At 46.8% G+C, this 23,051-nt stretch overlaps 1 protein-coding gene across 5 annotated transcripts in view; it reads left to right on the plus strand.

Moving 5' to 3' along the window:
* The window catches only part of TTC28 (tetratricopeptide repeat domain 28), a 435,889-nt gene extending 417,953 nt beyond the window's left edge, over positions 1-17,936 (plus strand). For 4 of the 5 annotated variants that reach the window (XM_034791355.1, XM_034791359.1, XM_034791358.1 and 1 more), the window contains 8 exons: positions 1,482-2,202; positions 3,536-3,660; positions 6,167-6,398; positions 6,796-6,872; positions 8,684-8,707; positions 10,283-10,412; positions 12,066-12,173; positions 13,820-17,936. In XM_034791355.1, coding sequence (XP_034647246.1) covers positions 1,482-2,202; positions 3,536-3,660; positions 6,167-6,398; positions 6,796-6,872; positions 8,684-8,707; positions 10,283-10,412; positions 12,066-12,173; positions 13,820-15,444 — 3,042 coding nt within the window. In that variant the 3' untranslated portion in view covers positions 15,445-17,936. The remainder of the gene's footprint in view (positions 1-1,481; positions 2,203-3,535; positions 3,661-6,166; positions 6,399-6,795; positions 6,873-8,683; positions 8,708-10,282; positions 10,413-12,065; positions 12,174-13,819) is intronic. The other variant, XM_034791356.1, reaches the window with a different exon arrangement.
* Positions 17,937-23,051: the final 5,115 nt, after the last annotated feature.

Here is a 23,051-nt window from a genome sequence, read left to right on the forward strand (position 1 = left end):
TAAAATTTTAGTGCATACAGGTTCAACCATAAAGGGGCATACAAATGTTTAGGATATCTGGTATGTAAATACCTTGCAACACCGGCTACAACAGTGCCATGCGAATGGCTGGTCTCACTTTCAGGTGACATTGGAAGGGTTTTCCGTTTTCACCCACCCAAACACAACAAGGTTTATCAAAGTCGTCTTCAACCTCTTCCCTCCCATCAAGGAACCAACTCCACCACGGGACCTCAGCTTAGTCTTCAATGCCCTGAGAAAAACCCCCTTTGAACGTATGTTGAATTGTTCCCGCCTTCATCTATCTCTTAAGACTGAGTTCCTCATACCCGTCACCTCAGCGAGGAGGATAGGGGAGCTTGGAGCTTTGATGGCTGACTCGCCATATACGGTATTTCATCATGACAAGGTGTTGACATGTCCACCCCTTGCTTCCCCTTCCAAGAGTCATTGCTCATTCCACCAGGGATCAATCTAGCACAGTAGCCATGCTGAAAAACATACCTATCCTGACAGGGCAGCCACCTGGTCCTGGGTTCATGTTTTCCTAGCAGTACACTCTTGTCAGGTCTGGATGCAGTTACATGGCTTTCGGCGAGTCTGTTCTACAATCTGAACTGAATCCACCTCCTTGGCACCCTTCTCCATGATGGAAGTACTTCTCAGAAGTCTCCTGACGTGGCGCACCCATAGGGACATTACTCGAAGAAGGAGAGGTTACTTACCTTGTATGGCAATGGGAGTTCTTTGACATGTGTGTCCCTATGGGTGCCCCCCCGCCTTGGAGTCTGACTCTTTCTACTTCCATGCTTGAGAAGGATTGGGAGTGGTGGCAGGTCCACCCATCCCTCTCTCCCCTCAGATCGGGGCACAAGGCTGTCTAGGGCACAGGCATGGACCCACGGACACTGCTGATGAAAATCTCCAAACAAGAGCAGATAGGCATGCGCATATCATGACATGGAGCACCCACACTACACAAATCTTTAAGAACTCCAGTTACTGCACCAGGTAAGTGACCTTTTCATTCTGTGGAATCCCCGTTACCAGAGCTCACCAATGCCAGACTAGATAATTAAACTACTGGGGTGCTGTACGGAGTGACTGGACTGAGGAGGAAGCATGGGCTTGTGGTTACAGCACAAGGCTGGAAGTTGAGATTTAGTTAATATTGCTGGCTCTGCCATAAACCTCCAGTGTGACCTTGGACAAGTCACTTCCCTTCTCTGTGGATCCATTTCCTCTCCCCAGAAAAGGAAGTAGTAATCCTGCCCTCCCCCTGAATGGAGTTGGTATGTAAATGAGCACAGCTTGGCTGGAAGGGGCTAAAGAAATGTAAGGCATTGTTCTAATGATAAAACCATCTTACTGTTACAGAGCCCCGGCCATCCCAGACATTCCGTGGGGAGGCAGGACGCTTGCAGGGCCACGGCTACAACACACCGTTCTTTGACCCCTATTTTCTCTCTCTCTCTTTCTAGTCCCTTTTGAAGAAGAATGCTCCTGCTTATTCCAGTTCTACCTCAATGGCAGCTGTCATAGGAAATCCCAAACTCCCTGCAGCAGTGATGGACAGATGGCTTTGGGGGCCTATGCCCTCTGCAGAAGAGGAGGCCTATATGGTATCTGAATTACTTGGCTGCCAGCCTCTGGTTGGCAACGTGGCAACGAAAGAGAGGGTCATGAGTGCACTCACTCAGGCAGAGTGTGTCCATTTTGCAACCCATGTTTCCTGGAAGCTGGCTGCCTTGGTCCTAACGCCCAACACTGATAGTAACCCAGCCAGTAGCAAGAGCTCCTTTGGGAATCCCTACACAATTCCAGAATCCCTCCGGATGCAGGATGATGCCAGTGATGTGGAGAGTATCTCAGACTGCCCTCCTCTCCAGGAGTTCCTGCTCACAGCAGCCGACGTTCTGGATCTGCGGCTTCCTGTCAAATTAGTGGTTCTCGGCTCCTACCAAGAGTCCAACAGCAAAGTCACTGCTGATGGGGTCGTTGGCTTGACACGGGCATTCCTGGCTGCTGGGGCTCAGTGTGTCCTAGTGTCACTCTGGCCTGTTCCTGTGGCCGCTTCCAAAATGTTTGTGCACGCCTTCTATGCCTCCCTCCTTAATGGAATGAAAGCCAGCGCAGCCCTCGGCGAGGCCATGAAAACCGTGCAGAGCAGCAAACAGTTCTCCCATCCATCCAACTGGGCAGGTAGGAGGAATCTGCTTCTTGGGGCGGTTCTCACAATAAATAGGAAAGAGTTTGTAGGAGAAACAATGACACCAATTTGTGTGTGTTTGAGTTGAGCAAGGAGCTGTGCTAGCAGCAGAGTGCATGAGTAACACCATGTGCACTTACAGCGGCCAGAAGCTGTGCATCAGACCTGATTCTGCGCTAATGAGTGTTGCTGAATGGCTGGCCAGTGGGAAATAGTCGTTCTTCAATGTAACAATGGGGAGTATGTGTTTGACATAATTTACAGCGTATGAAATGCACCTGTCTCATCAGGCAGGTTTAATCATTAGGAAGACCTGATATGCTAAGGGCCATGCAGGCAGGAAATTACCCAGGATCCCCAGCTGATAACAGACAAGATTCCTTTTCTCCCTACAGATTACAGATCAGGATGCATTATTACTGATATGTGTCTAGCACGGTACAGCAGAAAGATTTGATTCCCATTAGTGTAATGATGGGGTGGAGGGTGTTTCTTGAATGGCACTGTAACAACGGTGCTGTAATCCACTGAGGAGGATGTGTATTTAATTCAACATTTTAAAATTAAATGTGCTAGATAGTTCAGTGATGAGAAATAAGGAACCGAGACTATTCACTCTTGTTGTACCTTGGCTAGAGACTATGAGGAACCTCTAAGAACTACAGAATTACAGAGAGATGAGGCTTTTCCAGAGTTTGTAAGAATACTGGCAGTATTCCCATGACAGCAGCATTTTTCTCTAGAACTGACAGTCTCACTCAGTGCATGTCTTCTGCACACTTGGGTTAGATCACAGTGGAGCAAACTAGTGGACCTGCCACCAAAAGCTGACGTGTGACCCTAGCCATGTTGAGCATGCGAGTGTACAGGGGCAGGAGGAAGAGTTCCTTGTACTGCCATGGGGGAGGCTGATATTTGCATGGTGCACAAGCTAGCGGCCTGGACAAAGCAGGCATCTTTCCCTAGACAGGAACAGCTCTCCATTTTCAGGTAGTGTTTAGCTTTTATTGATTTCTGTTCCTGTAAAGGAGACAAGAAGCATGCTAGGGCAAGTCTCTCTGCATTGCCACATTTTTCCACACACGTGAACAGAAAACAGCATTGATTTCATAAAGGGGGAGAGCAGAGAGCATTGAAGAAGCATCCTAGAAGTTAGGTACCTGGGTGGCATGGAGGCAGCCGTTCTGGATTCTCCCTTCTCCGTGGGTAGGCAAATAACTCAGCAAAGGGCCAAGAACTATTCATTTCTGTTAGCTTGAGGGAGGCAGAGTATTTGTTTTTCTGGGACAAGAGGAGATTAAGAAGCTCTTCGTCTGAATCCTGCAGGCTTCATGCTCATTGGGAGTGATGTGAAGCTGAACAGCCCTTCCTCGCTAATTGGACAGGCCCTGACAGAGATTCTGCAGCACCCGGAGAGAGCACGAGATGCCCTGAGAGTCTTGTTACATCTGGTAAGCGAGAGGGAGCTGCCATAAGAGTATCCCCTGCAGCCCCAGAGTGGTGGCAATAAGACCCTTGCAGTCTTGCTTTGGAGAGGCTGTGAAGGCTCCTTCCAGCAGCCTGGAAAGTTCCATCGAAATGTACAGACACAAAATGTGGGTCCTTGCCTTGGAGTATGGCAGACGCCTGCTCTTAACTTTTGGAAGGTGATGTCATCTGTGGCAAGGTGTCTCTGAATGTTGAATGGGTGGGGAAACATTTCAATTTAACTTCAGGAGTAAACCCCCAATCCTCCTTCTCCTCCCTCACTCTGTGTCATCCCTGCAGCTATGCCCTGTCCCTGGGAGAAGAATGGGACACCAGGCAGAGATTCACCTTGCTAGCATGACAAATAAAATCCCTCCCTCCGACCCAGTTGGTTTGCATATGCTGCTGAGCGGGTCTGTGCTTTGAAAATGAGATTGTCACTAAGGTTAATTGTTTCTATGACAGAATTGCTGTGAACTAGACAAGAAGTAGGGAGGTGAGAATGAAGACACTGTAGTGTGTCTCCTTCCTTGCTAGCCAAGTGATCACGCTCTCTGTACAGATGTTAAGGACTGATGGCTTCGAGCCAAGAACGAACACCGCAGTTCAGAACAGAGCAAGCTCTAAAGCAGCAAGGTTTGTTAGACAGAATAACTGACTCTTTGGGTCCTTCCCATGATACTGCATGACGCAGAACATTCTGTTCAGCTGACAGCTTTCACCAGAAAATACCACGCTGAAATCCACAGGGTTTAACCCCAAAACAGCAGCACACATGGAAGTTTAACGAGACGATGGTGTTCCCATAGGTACCAATAACCAGCTCTGGGGAGCAGTGAATGTTGCGACCGATGTGATCTGTAGGTAAAACTCTGGGATGGTTAGAATATGATCCTCTCACGTCGGTGTAACACTTTTCCTCCGAAAGGACCCTCCTAGTTTCCTTAGGGGCAATGTCCTGTTGTAATGGCAGCATTAGTCGACTGAGAATGATGATCCCAGCTGCACCAGGCTGGAAAGGGAGGAGGGTTCTACTTTTGCTGTTTACCATCCAAGTGGCAAGTCTGCACATGGAACATGATAACCTGGTAGTCAGCAGCAGACCCAAGAGGCTGGAAACCATAACTCAGCGTTTCTGGGGGGACAAATACAGCCACCTGGCTTATGGGAAATCATCCCTTTGGGCAGATTCCTCCTGCCAGTCAAACATGTAGCCTAGTTTTCCATGGCCCTCATCTGCCCAAGATGCTGCTATAGGCTGCCTGACTTCTCATTTTACAGCTATACGTGAATTAGTGGAGCCTCTAGTTCCAAAGGGCCCTGACCACCTCCTGTCTGGGGCTGATTGCCATGTAGTCTGTCACCCAGCCCACCCCTTGACCTGAGATGCCTTTCTGCTCCTGACACTGCAGAACGAGGAAAGGGTTAATGATAATGATATGCCTGGAAAGGCATAACGAGTGGGGTACCGCAGGGGTCTGTTTTGGGACCGGCTCTGTTCAATATCTTCATCAACGACTTAGATATAGGCATAGAAAGTACGCTTATTAAGTTTGCGGATAATACCAAACTGGGAGGGATTGCAACTGCTTTGGAGGACAGGGTCATAATTCAAAATGATCTGGACAAATTGGAGAAATGGTCTGAGTTAAACAGGATGAAGTTTAACAAAGACAAATGCAAAGTGCTCCACCTAGGAAGGAAAAATCAGTTTCACACATACAGAATGGGAAGAGACTGTCTAGGAAGGAGTACGGCAAAAAGGGATCTAGGGGTTATAGTGGACCACAAGCTAAATATGAGTCAACAGTGTGATGCTGTTGTAAAAAAAGCAAACATGATTCTGGGATGTATTAACAGATGTGTTGTGAGCAAGACACGAGAAGTCATTCTTCCGCTCTACTCTGCTCTGGTTAGGCCTCAGCTGGAGTATTGTGTCCAGTTCTGGGCACCGCATTTTAAAAAAGATGTGGAGAAATTGGAAAGGGTCCAGAGAAGAGCAACAAGAATGATTAAAGGTCTTGAGAACATGACCTATGAAGGAAGGCTGAAAGAATTGGGTTTGTTTAGTTTGGAAAAGAGAAGACTGAGAGGGGACATGATAGCAGTTTTCAGGTATCTAAAAGGGTGTCATAAGGAGGAGGGAGAAAACTTGTTCACCTTAGCCTCTAAGGATAGAACAAGAAGCAATGGGTTTAAACTGCAGCAAGGGAGGTCTAGGTTGGACATTAGGAAAAAGTTCCTAACTGTCAGGGTGGTTAAACACTGGAATAAATTGCCTAGGGAGGTTGTGGAATCTCCATCTCTGCAGATATTTAAGAGTAGGTTAGATAAATGTCTATCAGGGATGGTCTAGACAGTATTTGGTCCTGCCATGAGGGCAGGGGACTGGACTCGATGACCTCCCGAGGTCCCTTCCAGCCCTAGAATCTATGAATCTATGAATAAACTTTCTGCAGAATAAGCTAATGCAGTCTTTTGCCCCGGAAGGTGGAGAAGTCGCTGCAGCGAATCCAGAACGGGCAGCACAATTCCATGTACACCTCTCAGCAGAGTGTGGAGAATAAAGTTGGCGGCATTCCAGGCTGGCAGGCATTACTCACTGCTGTGGGGTTTCGACTTGACCCTCCTGCGAATGGTCTTCCAGCTGCAGTTTTCTTCCCAACTTCAGACCCCGGTGAACGGCTACAGCAATGCAGCACCACCATCCAGTCCCTCCTAGGTAAGGAAAAGGCCACAGGGAGCTCTGGCATCATCTGCCTTAGCAGGCTCTTGTCCACCTGCTGCCTCTTGGATGGGAGGAGTGGGAAATCTCTGTTCAGATGTTGTTCTGTGCTTTTACCGGGACCAAGTAAAATCACAGAATGGGACTGTTGCTCCCAGCATAGTCCTAGAGCAGGCTTTGCAGTGAGAACATGGCTGCTTCAGCCACAGATTCCATTCATTTCCCTGTGGTCCCAATACCTGAGGAGCCAGGGCATTATTGTTCCTCTGTCCCTGCTGCCAGATGGGAGTTCGCTCATCAGGGAAGCTGGGCCCATGTGTCGCTTTGGGATGGTTTCTCTCAGGCAGTTCAGAGGCAGGTTTGAACAAACTTTATGGTTTCTGATTTTTTTCAGGTTTGCCTAACCCGGCACTTCAGGCACTTTGCAAACTTATTACTGCTTCAGAGACTGGAGAACAGCTTATCAATCGGGTGAGTAGGGTGGTGACGCAACAGCACCATGCCGCAAATCCTTCTTCCTAGGGTAAAGGAGTCCAGAGCCACTAGCAGAGCAAATAGACAGAGTGGCTTTTGTGTCCAAAGTTCAAACCCTGTCTCTCTTGTCTGCTTGAGTGAGTGAATGCCTTGGCACATGGGTGCAGGCACGCTGCTGGACTTCTCAGCTCAGTGACAGAACAGAGAGCATGTAACATGCACACCAGTCGTGCTGTTCAGTACAGCTGAGGCAGGTGGGATCCTAGCATTGAGGGATGGAAAACTTGATTAGGTCCCAGTCAGCCTATTACCCTAAGAACTTGTACTGGGCTGTTCCCTTCAGGATATTCCCTAATGCTTCGTCCAGTGCCTCTCAGACCTGTGCTGTTACTTGGGGGCAGCTCGCAGCTCTGCCAAACAAGTTTCCAGCCTTTGTAAGATCCACTGTTGTGTGGGAATGCACTACTGCCTGTCGCTCCATTACCCCAGCCTTCCTTACTCTTCCACCCTGTGCGTCCTGACCCAGCTCTCTATCATTGTGCCCTCAGCATGGCTGGCATGCTTCAACATGTTCCTCATCTCCTGAGTGCTCTTCAGACCAGGCCATTTGTCTGCCCCAGCAGGTGGGTGCACAATGAATTGTGAACAGGCATGTAGCTCACCATCCCCGTGTCTTGCACAGATATTTTCCTGACCACCAGTATCAGGTTTTCTAGAGAAATAAGTCAGTGGGCAGCTGGGACCTGTGCCCTCTCTGCCAGGCATTCCCACTTTAGCTAAGAGGCCTTCCTTTGGATCGTCAGGCCAAGAGTCCCTGTGCAGGAATCCCACTGCCAGTGCTGCGGCTGTGCAGACAACCATTAGGAGGAGCCCAGAGTAAATGGAACAGGTAGTTTAAAGGACAACAATCTAACATTCTCTATAAAAATGTCTACATGACTGTTTCCGGTTTGCGTTCTTGCTGCAGCCAATTAAATCACCCAAGAAAAAGCAGACGTCAGATGGCTGCATGCAGCTAACAAAAGATTTACTCACCATTTCCCCAGCTGCCTGCTGCAGCAAATAGCAGAAGAGATGTGCATTGTTTCTGCAGATGTTCTTGTGCAGGCCAAGCCCCAGACAGGAATAGAGCTGGCTGGAAATTAGGGTTCAGCCCAGCTCTCCCCTCTGCTGCAGCCCATCCCCCCGGAAATCTCTCGAGGTCCCTTCCAGTCCTACAGGTCTATGAAAACTACAGGGGAGCGATTGACAGCCACGGCCCATGGACACTATTTCCTTCCCAGCTCCAGCTTGTGCCTCTGTAGTATGCATGGAGCAGGGCTCGTTCTCCCGAATGCGTCTGTCATCCCTTTCGTTTTGCATGAATGTGACAATACAGCAGACACCACAGCTGGCTACAGGGGCTGATGGAAACTAGGCTCCTTGAAATGCAAAGCCCAGAACCCTACTGCCCCCCACAATCTGAGAGGAAGGCAGCCAGTTTGTAATGCTAAAGGTTGTTTATGTTCCACCTCCTGTCAAAAGATGGACGGGGCTCATCTCCTCACTGGCAGGGCTGTAGCTGCCTGGGAAGTGCCAGCTCTGGTTTTAACAGCTTAGGGACTTCCAGATTCCAGCTGCCTGTTCCTGCTTGTTTGGTCCCTTCTCCCCCTGCTCTGTGCTGTGCCTCTTGCAGGAGGGGGCTGGCTTGTGATGATCTACTCAGCCCTACAGGGCTTCATGCCATGCTCACTCCATAATGCAGAATAACCCATGTTTGTTCTTTCTTTCCTTCTCTCCTTTTCTCTCTTCTTATCTGCTACCTGAAGGCTGTTAAAAATATGGTGGGAATGGTGAGTACCCCACATACCAGGGAACATTACTTCTCTGCAGAGGCACGCCCTGGGCTCTGGAAAACCATTTCCCTGCGTTACGGTTTAATAGTCACCAAATTTTTAGGCCTGGGATTTGCTTAATTACTGCTAATGGGGAGAAAGGACATTGTGGTGTTGGGCCTGTGCCACAGGCATAGTATAAAGCAACAGAGGGTCCTGTGGCACCTTTAAAACTAACAGAAGTATTGGGAGCATAAGCTTTCGTGGGTAAGAACCTCACTTCTTGCATCTGAAGAAGTGAGGTTCTTACCGTCCGAAGAAGTGGGCTGTAGTCCACGAAAGCTTATGCTCTAATAAATTCGTTAGTCTCTAAGGTGCCACAAGTACTCCTGTTCTTCTTTTTCCAGTACTTCTGTTAGTCTCTAAGGTGCCACAGGACCCTCTGTTGCTTTTTAAGNCCCAAGAGACAGGAGCGCTGGGGTGAGGGCAAAGCACTTTGTTACCAAAACATGAACTGGACCAAAGGGCATGTCCCCTTCTCGCACCCCCACAGAACTGCATTCACACACAAAGGGGAAGGCCTGGGTGAGGAGGAGGGGAAGGACAAAACTCCACTCCCAGCCTCACCTATACTATGCCTAGTATCAGAGGGGTAGCCGTGTTAGTCTGAATCTGTGAAAAGCAACAGAGGGTCCTGTGGCACCTTTAAAACTAACAGAAGTATTGGGAGCATAAGCTTTCGTGGGTAAGAACCTCACTTCTTCAGATGCAAGAAGTGAGGTTCTTACCCACGAAAGCTTATGCTCCCAATACTTCTGTTAGTTTTAAAGGTGCCACAGGACCCTCTGTTGCTTTTCACAGATTCAGACTAACACGGCTACCCCTCTGATACTAGGCATAGTATAGGTGAGGCTGGGAGTGGAGTTTTGTCCTTCCCCCTCCTCCTCACCCAGGCCTTCCCCTTTGTGTGTGAATGCAGTTCTGTGGGGGTGCGAGAAGGGGACATGCCCTTTGGTCCAGTTCATGTTTTGGTAACAAAGTGCTTTGCCCTCACCCCAGCGCTCCTGTCTCTTGGGCTCAGCTGACAAACTGCTTCCTAGAGGTCCTGGAAACATGTGGGAAACCTTCGGCTGTTTCCCATGACTGCCTTAGTCTCGTTTAGCGCAGCTGGGGCGTTCCTGGGTTTGGCTTCATGCCCGATCAACTACCCCAGTTACAGAATAGCTTTTGAGTGGCCATGAGCAGCCACTAAGCACCTCCTCCTTTTCTTTCTTCCTGCAGTTTTCGTCCTGTGCTTCCCTCCTGCCCTTTCTCTGGCAACAGCCCCACTCTAACTCACCTCACAGGGGTTCACGTGTCCCTGCTGGAGACTTCCCAGCAGAATGTCCGGCCAGTTGTAGGGCCACTCCCTCTATGCAGAGTGTGATCTTTGATTGGGTGTCTCTTCTCAGGGCTGGCCAGCACCTTGACTAGAGTGTACTAGTGACTATCCAGGACAATGGCAGATTCGGTGTGACCCCACCGGCTGCAAATGTCAGCCAGGAGGTGAATGGGTTGGTATGGAAGGGGTGATGTTTGTTCTGTCATCCTCAGCTACATCAGGTCTTGGTTCAACTCCAAGCAGGAGAGAAGGAGCAGGATTTCTCCTCTGCACCGATCCAGGTCTCCATCAGTGTCCAGCTCTGGAGGCTTCCTGGCTGCCACGAGTTTCTGGCAGCCTTAGGTAAGATGATGTTTCCTTGTTTTATTCCTGCTGTCTGTGTGACCATCCAACACCTTATACTTCACAAGCACCTTTGCTGCTTACATCATTTGGTATGTAGGACACGATGGCCCGGCTGCTCGTTACCTGGCCCGGTGAATCCTTCTCTGGTCACTGTGAGCAGAGATTGCTCTCCCTGTGTGTTACTCCTGGGGGCATTCTGCGCCAAAACAATTAAAAATTCTGCAAATTTCATTTGTCAAAATAACACCACATAATCATGCCAGATTCAATTATTTTGGTAATTTATTTCAAAATGCCTGTCAGCAATACAATACAAACACACAAAAATTCCCACAGGAGTAGAGAGTTAAAGAAACCCCCTATGACAACCCAGTTCCTGTTTCTCTGCTCCCCTCCCTCCCCTGAGCCCAGCCGGGGGCCATACCCACAACTCCTCCGCCCCAGAGCCCACCTGCGGGGGCCCCCCTCAGTCAATACACCCAAACCTCCTCCCCCCCAGAGTTCACCTGCGGGGGTCCTCCTCAGTCAATACACCCGAACTCTCTCCCCCCCCCCCCCCCAGAGCCCAGGGACCCAGAGGGAGAAACAGCCTGATGTTCGGTTCCAGGCTTGCACGGAGTTTCCTGCATGCCACCCTCTCCTTCTCTCAGGACATGCTGGGAACTCTAGCTGCCTCCCCCTCTCCCCTGGCAATGTCTTTTATGTGCCAGCTGGGTTCTGCCAAATCCACTGGCCCCTAGTGGTGGCTAGCAGCACTGCAGCCCATTTCTGTGGGGGAAGGGAAATTCTGCGTGCACATTAATTTCTGCAAAATTCAGCATTGCGCAGTGGCACAAAATTCCCCCAGGAGTTGTGTGTGTGTGTCTTTCTTTCTGCACCCTAACACCACCTCAGTCAGCAGGACCTGGGTTTTATTGACTTCAAGTGGCAACTTCCATTTGATTTGAGAGCAGCCCAGTTTTGCCCGGGCCCCATTTTCTGGCAAGGGTATATAAGTAAGTAGTCAAAGAGAGGGTACCGCCACTTAGAAGGAAATGGAGTGGAAAGAAGACAAAGATAAGTCATTGCCTTCCTATCTGCCCTCCAGCCTCATCCTTCCATGCGTCAGCTTCTCATGCCTTCTCCAGACTGCCCCAGACCCACCCTGCACTGAGCCCCAAGGCCATTGCCCTCTCCATAGACCCACTGCTGCTACGATCCCGCTAAAAGATCAGCCAGTCAGTGACTGCTTGAGGGGGCACATGGGGCATAATTAGCACTGACTCTGTTTATAAATATCAGGAAAACATTTGCTAGTGTATATATCTATAAAAAAGAACACATTTGGTTATTTTTCTTTCCTCCATCTTGCCCAGGTAAGATCCTCAGAGCAAGGACTGTGTCTTCCTATGTGTCTGTACAGCACCTAGCACAGTAAGGCCCCAGTCATTAGTGGGACACGTGGGCACTTACTGGAATAGAAATATTAAATACTAACCAGGCAGCTACAGCACATTGGCACAGAGGAGACAGCACTGAGCGAGGCCGCTGCAAAGTCCGTGTCTGTTTGCTCTACAGGGATTATGTGCAGCTTCAGTCACTTACTGGGACCAGTTCAAGGTACAGAATCTTTGGGTGAGAAATGGTCTTCTGCTCTGTGTTCTCCTACAGGTTTTGACCTTTGTGAAGTTGGGCAGGAGGAGGTGATACTGAAAACTGGGAAACAAGCTAATAGGAGGACCATGCACTTTGCTCTCCAGTCCCTGCTGGCACTTTTTGGTAAGGCTATGTGCTGTGACATTATTTGCTCCTGCTCCATCTGATGGCTGGAGGATGATGGTATCTATTGAGGTGGACTATTACTATCTTTTGCACAAAGGAAAGCATCTCACACAGTTGCTGTGAATTTTTTAATTATCTAGTGAACCGGGGTGTGTGGCACTTCCCAAGCCTGTGAGTGGTGTGCCAGAGAGCAGCTAGCTCTCCACCACTGCTCTGACTAGAAGACTCACTGCAAACACTGAGAAGTGGGGACTTAAGGAGGAGAGGGAGTTTATTTGGCAAATAGTATGGGTGGGGTGTCTGAGGCCCAGGGTGGTGCACTGAACTAGGCATAACGTGGGGGAAGGGGACACTTAATGGGCAAGGATTGGGCAGAGGATAGGGGGTGTGGATGAGCAAAAGAAAAACTGGAGCGATTTCTGTCTCTCCGAGGAAAATTTGGGAGATGGGTTGGTCACTTCCATCTCTAACTTCTATGATTCATCAAGTCACTAGTTCCCCTGGAGCTAAATCTCCTTTAGAGTAAAACTGAAGGGCATTCAGTTCTCTACAAACCAAGAGCGGCTGTCAGTCAAGCGAATATGGATTGTGTCCCTTACACAGTTCAGGGGCATCACCCATTTTCTACTACTCTGTCGTATGAATTAGTGCTGGGACAGCACTGAAGTCCTCTATTTATATAAAACAGAGACCATAAGGGCAGTATGGACTGTCACCTGTCAACATGCCTCAGCTACAATCTGGAGAGATCGCTTCAGTGATGAGAGGGGAGTTTAGGTTCCGTCAATTGGCCTTTCACTCAGCTAAGTCTGCCAACGGGTGCAAACTGCAGACGTATCTTTTTGTGCTGTGGATACTTGTAGACCAGGACCAGGATTGAGCTCCACCAAATACCAGCTCATTCCTGACCTTAGCTGGCTGTGACTTGGTGTCCCATCAGTGCAAGGTTTGATATTTCTTAACAGTCCCGTGGTCCTGTCACTCTCACACGATTGCCTTGTGTGCCTATGATGGCTGCAAACTGGATTTGTTCTCATTCCCTTATGGTACCATATAGGGCTGAGGCAGCTAGAGTAAGGTGACTGCACCAGCAGCATGTTTAGATATTTGTCCTAAATGAGTCTGCCCTAGCCATGGTCCTATGACCACAGCTGTAGAGTGCTCAGCAATGCAGGAATACTCTTCTAATCCTCTGATTCTATGAGTCAGCACTTTCCTTCCAAGCATCTCAAAATGCTTTTTAAATGTTAATGGATTAGACCTCACAGCACTCCTGCAAGAAAGGGGAAATACTAGCCTCATTTCACAGACAGGGACGTCGGTGCACAGAGGTTTTGTCTTGCCCGTGGTCACATAACCAGTCGATGCCAGAGTTAGGAATAGAATTCAGGTCTGCTGGCAGTTGGAGTCTTGTATAAAGAGGTGATTTGGAGGACTAAAATATCAACTCTACCAAGTTCTTTTCTGGTAGAAGCATTGAGTTTCTGCATGCACCTTTCCTGGGATGCATACATTATGTTTCTCACATAATTAGCAATTGTGTAGTGGAAGAAGCACTGGAGTTGTTAAACAAATGAGACTAGGTGCACATACTGTACCACTTGCTTTCATTGTAATAAGTGCTGTTGTTTTCATTTATTTAGATTCTACAGAGTTACCCAAACGTCTTAGCCTGGACAGTTCCTCATCACTGGAATCACTGGCTTCTGCTCAGTCCATTTCCAACCCAATGCCTTTGGGATATCAGAACCCTCCCTTCTCTCCTACTTGTCCAGACAGTATTGCATCAGACGCCATTTCTGTGTACAGCCTGAGCTCTATCGCTTCTTCAATGAGTTTTGTTTCCAAGCCAGAGAGCACATCAGAAGGTGCAGGGCACAGGGGGCGACAGGACTATGAAAGGCCTAAGAATGTCTATCCGCAAAGGTCCTCTGTGCCACGGAGCCAACTGTCTCCACAGACCAATGCTGCAGCCAGCAAAGACAATGAGGAGTATGAAGGATTTTCTATCATTAGCAATGAGCCTATGGAAACTTATCAAGAAAATATAAAAACAAGATTTTCCCCTGATCACAAACAATCCAAAACTGGTCAATCTGGAGGGATTAAAGTTTCTGTCAGTTCCAAAGGGAGCATAAGTACCCCAAATTCCCCTGTTAAAATGACTCTTATTCCCAGTCCGAACTCACCTTTCCAAAAAGTTGGAAAACTTGCAAGTTCTGATACTGGAGAATCTGACCAATCTAGCACTGAAACTGACAGCACTGTCAAATCCCAAGAGGAGAACAACCCAAAGCTCGATCCACAAGAGTTGGCCCAGAAAATTCTGGAGGAGACTCAAAGTCACCTTATTGCTGTTGAACGTCTTCAAAGAAGCGGCAGTCAGATGAACAAGAAGAAGAACTCGGAAGATGGAGCAGCAGCTGGTGCTTCTGTATTCAGAGCCTCAGAGACCAGCGCATTCAGTAGGCCACTGAGCTCTAGTCAGAGGAGTCATCCTTCACCAGTTACAATTAAACCAAAGCCTCCAACAAGGAGCTCATCCCTTCAGAAAGTGAGTTCCGGATATAACAGCCCCACAACGTCGGAGATGTCCAACAAAGACGGCACAGGCCCATACAGTGGGCAGCCTTCTCCGAATTCTGACTCTCATGGCTCGTTAACTGAACACCCTCACTTTAAACTCAAGTACCCTAGCTCTCCTTACAGCGCTCATATTTCTAAATCTCCCAGAAATATCTCCCCAAGCTCAGGGCATCAGTCTCCTGTGGGCAGCACCCCCTCTCCTGCTCTCTCTTACTCCTCAGCTGGGTCTGCTCGCTCCAGCCCAGCTGATGCCCCAGATATAGACAAATTAAAAATGGCTGCCATCGATGAAAAGGTGCAGGCCATCCACAACCTGAAAATGTTTTGGCAGAGCACTCCCCAACATTCCACAGGCCCTATGAAGATTTTCCGAGGAGCTCCTGGAACAATGACTGCTAAGAGAGATGTTCTCAGCTTGCTAAACTTATCTCCACGGCACAGCAAAGATGAAAGTGCAGACAAGCTGGAACTTAAGGAGTTGTCTATTCAGCAACACCTTGCTTCTCCACAAAAGAACCCTCCAAATGGACACAGGCGCCCTGAAACTACCAATGCAGTGACTTCATCCCATTCTCCACCTTCCAATAGCATTCCGGGAACAGTACGCCCCTTGAGGCTGCCATCTGGGAATGGTTATAAATTTTTGTCACCAGGGAGATTTTTCCCTTCCTCCAAATGTTGAAATGTCTTTTATACCAGTTGATTCAACTTGCAATCACATAAAGGTTCTCAGTATTTGCTTCTACCCACTTGCCTTGATCAATACAAAACCACAGAATATTACCCGAGAAGCCATGGTCACACCCATGATTAGCAGTGCAGAGTAATGAGACAAATTAGCCTGGCGCAGTGCATTACAGTGTATGACAAGGGCCTTATGCAAATAGGTTTCAATTCCTCTTGTCAGTACTTTGGCCAGACGCACCTGATGACAGTTTTGTGTAGCATTCACAGCTAGTTCTGTGCAGCAGCAAATTCAATTAATCTGTATGTCTGTTCACAAAATGTTAGCCTTTAAACCACCTACATGTATTTCTTATCCTGAAAGGATGTTTACAGTTGGATTTTTATACAGAATTTATACATATCCAGGGATTGGGGAAGGAGGCGAGACGAGGCAAATCTTCCATTTTGTGCCACAAGGATAATGCACACAGAGCAGAAGTACAAGCCATTGCTTTTATGCTTCCAGGGGCTGCGCAGGGGGAGTAGATGATAATGTAACTAGGTGAAATTGCTGTTAGTCAAATGCAAGCATATGTGAGAAAACGCTAGCAATGTACAACTCCCTGGCAACATTGCCAACACATCATTCTGGTGCTGTGCTGGCGACATGCTGATCAAGTAGAAAGGGATGTTCCATTCTTAATTCCACTTTCAGTTAACTTTTTCTGAAGAAATGCCTTTTAGGCTGAAATTTCCATTGATTGGTCTGACCCCAAAAGAACATTTTGGTAAGTAATGAACAAAATCCCATATCTGAGTAGCGTGAGAGTGACAGATAAAGTTCTGGTTTTACAGAGTGGTACCTTTGTTGCACGTAATTTTACAAGGGTACTTTTTTCATATTGGCAGGTAGCTGGTCAGCACAGAACTTCTCTGTTTAACTCTGAAAATGAGAGGCAGATGCACAGTGAATGTGAGAGAGGGTTACGCAGTGTGCAGCTCCTCAGCATGCAGAAATCGGATATTGACGTGTGATCTAGTGATCACGTGTTCAAGGAGCTCTCTCCATTACTGTTAGATCTTCCCAAGCCTCTTCCCATGGAGAATTCCACAATCCCTTTCCCTGTTATGTTGCTTTCAGGGCCAATATATGCAAATTAAATAGGTGTGTGTCTCTGTGCAAACAGACCGCACGTGGGATGGAAAGTTCAAACTGACTGCACATTAAAATCTATGCACCTGGGTCTGTTAACGCCTTCTCCCTGGGCCCCGTGGGAAAGCCAGGAGCACTCCTGCAGCTAGGAGGGGAGACAGGCTGGGCAACAGCCATCACATAATGAGGCGGAGCTAAGGCAGTTGGGAATCAGGCTGGGACACTTGTGGTTTTTAAAGAAGGTCGTTAAATAGAAACCACAGAATTAATGTAACGAAGATCGAATTTACGTGCACTGAAACCAGGACATACACAGCAACATGAACTCAGCCGCACTGCATCTATAGCTCAAAGCAAAGTATTACACAGGCAATGTGCTGTGAGAATCTTAGAGCAAGGAACAAAGTGAAGTTACCTGGCTTCTGCTCTAGACTCTCCCCAATTCACTGTGAAACTGAACTAGTCACTTCACCCCTCTGTGCCTGAGCGCCCCCATCTGTCAAATGGGGGTAGTAATACCTACCTACCTACCTCACAGGGGTGTTGTGAGGCTTAATTAATTAGGCCTCGATTTTTAGTTCGATTTCAGCTCAGCTCCTGGTGTTGTGCTCTGTAGTAGAGGCCTATCTACATGAATTGTGGGTGCAATCAAATGGCTGGGCATAGCTGTAGATGCATAAAATTGTGTCACCCAGCCCCCTTTTGAAGCTCTAGGTCTTAACATTTGTGATGCTCTTTGAAAACCTGGATGAAAGGTGCTATAGCAGTACAAAGCATTAAATTCTCCCAATTTAACATTACATGGCTGTAATATAAAATACTGGCCCTGATTAGCATTTAAAACCCCTATGGTTTGGAGAGGAATGTTTCACAACTGCACAAGAAACTAAATGCAAGCACTAAGAAACAATCACAACTGCAAGAAACTAAATGCAAGCACTACAGATACCATATGTCAGGGGATGTGCATGCAGACAGTTAATAGAGAGAGGGATGATCATGAAACTTTCAGTGCAAAAGACCAGGAAGAGCTTAATGCTCCATTACACATATTAGAAAATGTGGCAGAACAGTAAGCTAAATCTACTACACTTCTTACTAGATGCAAATTATTTGGCTGTTGCATTACAGCTTCCTATGTGGGTGATGTAATATATTTTATTGGCCCAACTTCTGTTGGTGAGAGAGAGAAGCTTTTTAGCTTCACAGAGTTCTTCCTCGAGTCTGGGAAAGGTACGAAAGCCAGATCTACGCTACAGACCTATATTGGTATAACTACCTCACACAGGGGTGTGAAAAACCCACCCCCCTGAAGACATAGGCCTTGGCTACACTGGCGCTGTACAGCGCTGCAACTTGCTGCGCTCAGGGCTGTGAAAACGCCCCCCCCCCCCCGCACAGCGAGTACAGTGCTGTAAAGCACCAGTGTAATCAGAGCCTGCAGCACTGCACGCTCGCTCGCAGCACTGCAAGCTATTCCCCTCGGAGATGTGGAGTACATACAGCGCCGCGAGAAAGCGCTGGCGGCGCAACTACACTTGTGCTTCACAGCGCTGCCGTGGCAGCGCTGGGAAGTCCTGAGTGTAGCCAAGTCTATAGTTAGACCAACCTAAAATCCCGCCCCCTTATAGACAGTACTATGTTGATGGGAGAGCTTCTCCTATTGACAGAGCTACCACCTCTCGGAGGTGGATTAACTGTGCAGATGCTTCTCCTGTCAGTGTAGGAGCATCTTCACTTAAGCGCTACAGCAGCACAGTTGCAGTGTTTTAAGTGCAGACCTAAGAGGATGACAGCTAAATACAAGATTGACTAGATAGTTTAGCATAAGTAATGTGCACATATTTTAAGGTACTGTTCATGGTGAAGTGGCCCATTAACAACCCTTCCATCATAGCACAAAAAGGGGGGGTTAGTGGGTTACAGATGGTTGTAATAAGCCATAAATCCAATGTCTCTAATCAGTCCAGGATTTTTAGTGTCTAGCAAAGTTATGAATTTAATCTTCCAGGCTTGTCTTTTGAAAATGTTGTGCAGGTTTCCTTTGAAGATGAGGACTGATAGGTCAGATATAGAGTGATCCCTTTGAAAAGTGTTCACCCACAGGTGACAGGGTTTTTTTGTCCTTTATCATTTTCCTGTGTGAGTTCATTGAGGAACATAGTGATTGTCTGGTTTCATCCACGTAGTTGTAATTGTTATTAAGGCATTTATAAGGTAATTCAAAAGACAAGCCTGGGACCTTAAATTCATGACATTCCTAGATACTGAAAATACTGGTCTTAGACACTGGATTTGTGGCTTATTACAACTATCTGTAACCAGACTCCGTCTACACTACAAATTACTTCAGTATAATTTATGTGGCTCAGGAGTATGAATAATTCACACCCCTGAGCGATGTAAGTTATATCGACCTAAGCACCAGTGTGGATAGCGCTATGTTAGCGGGGGACCTTCTCCCACCTCTTGTGGAGGTGGATTTATTAAGCCCATGGGAGAGCTCTCTCCTGTTGGCTTTAGAGTGTCTTCACCCGAAGTGTTACAGCAGCACAGCTGCGTCTGTGCAGCTGCATCGTTACAGCTGCTGCAATATAGACCTAGCCCCAGGGTGTGTGTTTTTTCCACATCCCCGAGCTACAAAATGTTACAGACGAAAGTGCAGTGTAGACATAGCCTTAGTACCTTTCCCAGACCTGAAGAACTCTGTGCAGCTTGAAAGCTTCTCTCTCTCACCAACTGAAGTTGGTCCAATAAACAATATTACCTCATCCACCTTGTTTCTCTAATATCCTGGGACCAACAAGGCTACAACACCACTGCCTTCAGCTTCTTATGTGACAGTTTGGCTCAAAGGGTTATCCTTTCTTCATTAGCCCAGAAGCATTAGAATAAGGGGAAGAAATATGTCAGTACAAACGCTAAGAAATTTTGTAAATGACGACGATGTTGATAATGCAAATAAATTTGGCCACATTTGTTCAAGCCACTGAGAGACCCCCCATAGGTTCCACTCCAGTTCTAATCAACTTTACCATTTTAGTACAACCTCTTAGAAACATCAAGATTGGAGGTGGGCAGCTTTTCGTTTACATAACAGCACATACTCCTTGCTGTGTGGCACGACATGCCAGAAATCCCCTCTATGCATGTTCCGTACATGAAGCTATAATCATACAGAACTGATACAGTTCAAAAGCTGCCATTTTGATACAGCCTATTTTCACACCTCCAGTGGGCTTCTTACTAGCAACTGAACTTTCAGAAAACCTGGAGCAGTAACAATGTATTAAAGAGGAAAGTGATTAGGGTGCAGAGAAGAGGGAAGTTCAGTATTTGGGGAATTGGACACATGGCACTTCTACTGGTTTTACTGAGAGCTGTGAACACTTCCTGCCTGCTCCTGGGTGGGAGACACCTCACAAACCCTCACACCTCACTTCCCCACCCCATTGATGAGAAATGATCAGATTTGCCATTTATGTGTTAAAATTCAGGAAGTAAAAATAACCCATTTTTCTCCTTTTGATATTAGAATCCCTTCTGTGGACGTTACATGCGTTTGTCGTCGTATTTGTGCATGGTACAAGTGATAACACTGCTTAATACAGTGAGCAATAAGAACTAGGTATTATCCACTTTCACGATAAACCTCCCACATGCAAAAAATATCCCCAAGGCAATAGAATATATTTCCATTTAGTTTTGCCCAGTATGTTTTACGGTGTGAAATACTAATTATGAATATTTTGTTGATTGTCTTTAGATAAATGGAAAGAGCCAAAAGTCAAATTCTGTCCTGATTTCATAAGGTGGCCTGAACTAGCCACGTGCTGATTCTCCTTTTTATCAGACCCTTATTTAAACAAGGAAACAAAAAGGTTCATATTGAAAAACTGTTTAGGTAAAGGTAGCTAAGGGGACACTCCAACCATGAATCCTACCCCTCAGCGACATTTCCCTTCAACTGGTACCACTTTTTCACTGAACATCTGTTTTAGGTTGTAGGGTAGGTACCAAGCTTGCAGAAAATCTGCATGCCCATTTAAGAAGCACTGGTCCCTTGAGGCTGGGTGACAATGAATTTGAGCGATTTCAGTAAATATGGGAATACTGTAATGCATCTATTCTGCCATGTTGTCCAGAAAGGCTGTACATGTGTATTGTGAACTGGGCCCTTATGTTGCAGAGATCTTGCAAAAGAACTTTGAAGATGGTAACTCAAGGAGGACTAGTCAGCTAAGACCCTTCTCCCATGCAGCAGCTCTTTAGCACTCACTCTCCTTGTATGCAGTATTAGCCATGTTTGGCCTATATGGACTTTTTTGTAAATTAAAACTCTGTTTCCAGACAGCATTAAACATTTTATATTACAAAATTTACCATGTAAAAAGAATTTCATATTTTTATTGAAATTGCTAGGGCATTTGGCCTTCTTTCTTTGTGATTTCAGTGTCTATTAAAGCATGAGTTCTCTCAGTACTTCAGTGTTGTGTCCTAGGATCACATATCTAATGGATTGTTTAGTCCTCTGACTTCCCTACACCAGACATCTGGCCATGGACGACTGCTAACTACCTTCATCCTCAGACTCCAAATAAGATATTTGTCATGCAATAATTTACATGCTGTGGCTACGGAACATTAGCGGCCAGTTCCAACACTATCGCGACTGCCTACTAGCGTGGCAATGGGAGGGTTAGTGAGCACTCCCTTTGCTTCCTGTTGTAGAAGACAGTACTCCAACCAGAAAGTGAAGTAATGGTATGGACACCACCTCTTCCACTAGCAGGGGATGGTAGAGCCAACATATGCTCAATTTCCTGTTTCTGCCAGCAGCAATGAGAAGTGGAGGGGTGATATAACCCCCGGACTCTGTGTCTGCTGGAGCTGTGGTAGAGGGCAGAGTTAAACAAGCTTGTTTGGTTTAAGCTAGACTTTCACAGTGATATGTGTAAGGGCAGTTACTGCTTAGATGCTGTGACGACATGGGCAGCAGGCAATAAATAGAATTTGCCTTTTTATTGTATGTAAGGTGTGTCTGTGGGTCCTATCGCTCAGCTATCTGTGCGATCTCGTTGCACAAGCAGAACAGACTGTAAGAGGCCTACCCCAAATATCTGAAAGACCAGACTCTCACCCTCAGGCTCTCCAACGCCTGGCAAGAATTAGCAACTTAACCCATGGTAGCATTGCTTGGACAGGGTGCTTGGTTACCACTGAACTCCTCACCTTTTGGAAGGAGCTTTCCCAGGAGCGAGTTCTGTATATTTGGCGTGGCAAGTACTGCAGCCCTCAGATGGGAGTTTTGTAGCTGACTGTTCCTGATTGTACTCCGGCCCTGTCAGCCAAGCACCGTATTTCCATGGTGATGAGCAGCATGTTAACAACGGGATAGCTCCCATTGTTTCCTATTGGCTTGTCTCATTCTTGTTCCTAAGCTGGTGGCACCTCCTCACAGCTGCATAAGGAATACTGTCTCTATTCCATTCAGAGATGTATTTTGAGTGCCAACCATTGCAAGATCTCCCTGCACCACTGGACAAACATCAGGGATTTGGCTAAAAGTTTAATATCTGAATTGGTCCAACTACATTTCATGGGACAAAAGCAGATGATCAGGGACACTGGCATTTAGACAAAAGCCAGTGCAGCCTTTCTCAGAATCAGACATACAGTACATTCGCCTGAGTACTCTGCATCTGAACCACACACCTCAGTGTTGTAGCCTTTTTGCTGAAACATACAACTTTAGTCTTTTGACATAAAAGGGAAAAAGGCTACATTTAGAAAATGTTACATTCTTATTTACAGTCAATGATATGACCATATTTGATGTTATATTGGTAATAAACCCATCCTTTGTCTTGGAAGCCAATCATCAAGAAAGAATACACACAGTAGCAGAATTCTTCCTTTCAGTGGAATACTGATCTCGCTACAGTCTTGTAAAGCCACCAGATTCCACACTGATGATCATGTTCAAAAGGTGTAAGAATAATATACCTTTTAGGTGGATGGTGAGCCAGGCTATGAGCCTAATGTAGTGTCTGAACTTAAATGTGAATTTCCAGGCTTTTAAATGCTCAGGTATTTTCAAACACTAACTTTGAGATTGTTATAAAAGTAATTTTAGATTAACAGTTTTGTGTATGAAAAGTCCAGAATTTCAGAGATGCCTGATATTCTGTAGGAACTCCCAGTTGGGAAAAACATTATTCATTTTGGAAATGCTTGTTCCTTCACTGTAAGCAAGTGAGAAGAATTTAATTTATCCTTCCTTTGTGTCTGGGTTTGCAGAGGCTAATGTGTTTGGCTCCTCTTCTCTGACCTGATTCTTTTGCACTGCTTACGTGGGACAAAGGAGCTGGAATCTGGCCAGCTGAGAATTCCCCAGTGCTCTCAGCTGATACAGAGCTGGCTCCTGGGTGAACCATCCTGGCCATTGTCCCCTTGTGTTCTACTCCATT

The sequence above is a fragment of the Trachemys scripta genome, chromosome 15 (assembly GCF_013100865.1).
Source record: "Trachemys scripta elegans isolate TJP31775 chromosome 15, CAS_Tse_1.0, whole genome shotgun sequence".
Taxonomy (NCBI): domain Eukaryota; kingdom Metazoa; phylum Chordata; order Testudines; family Emydidae; genus Trachemys; species Trachemys scripta.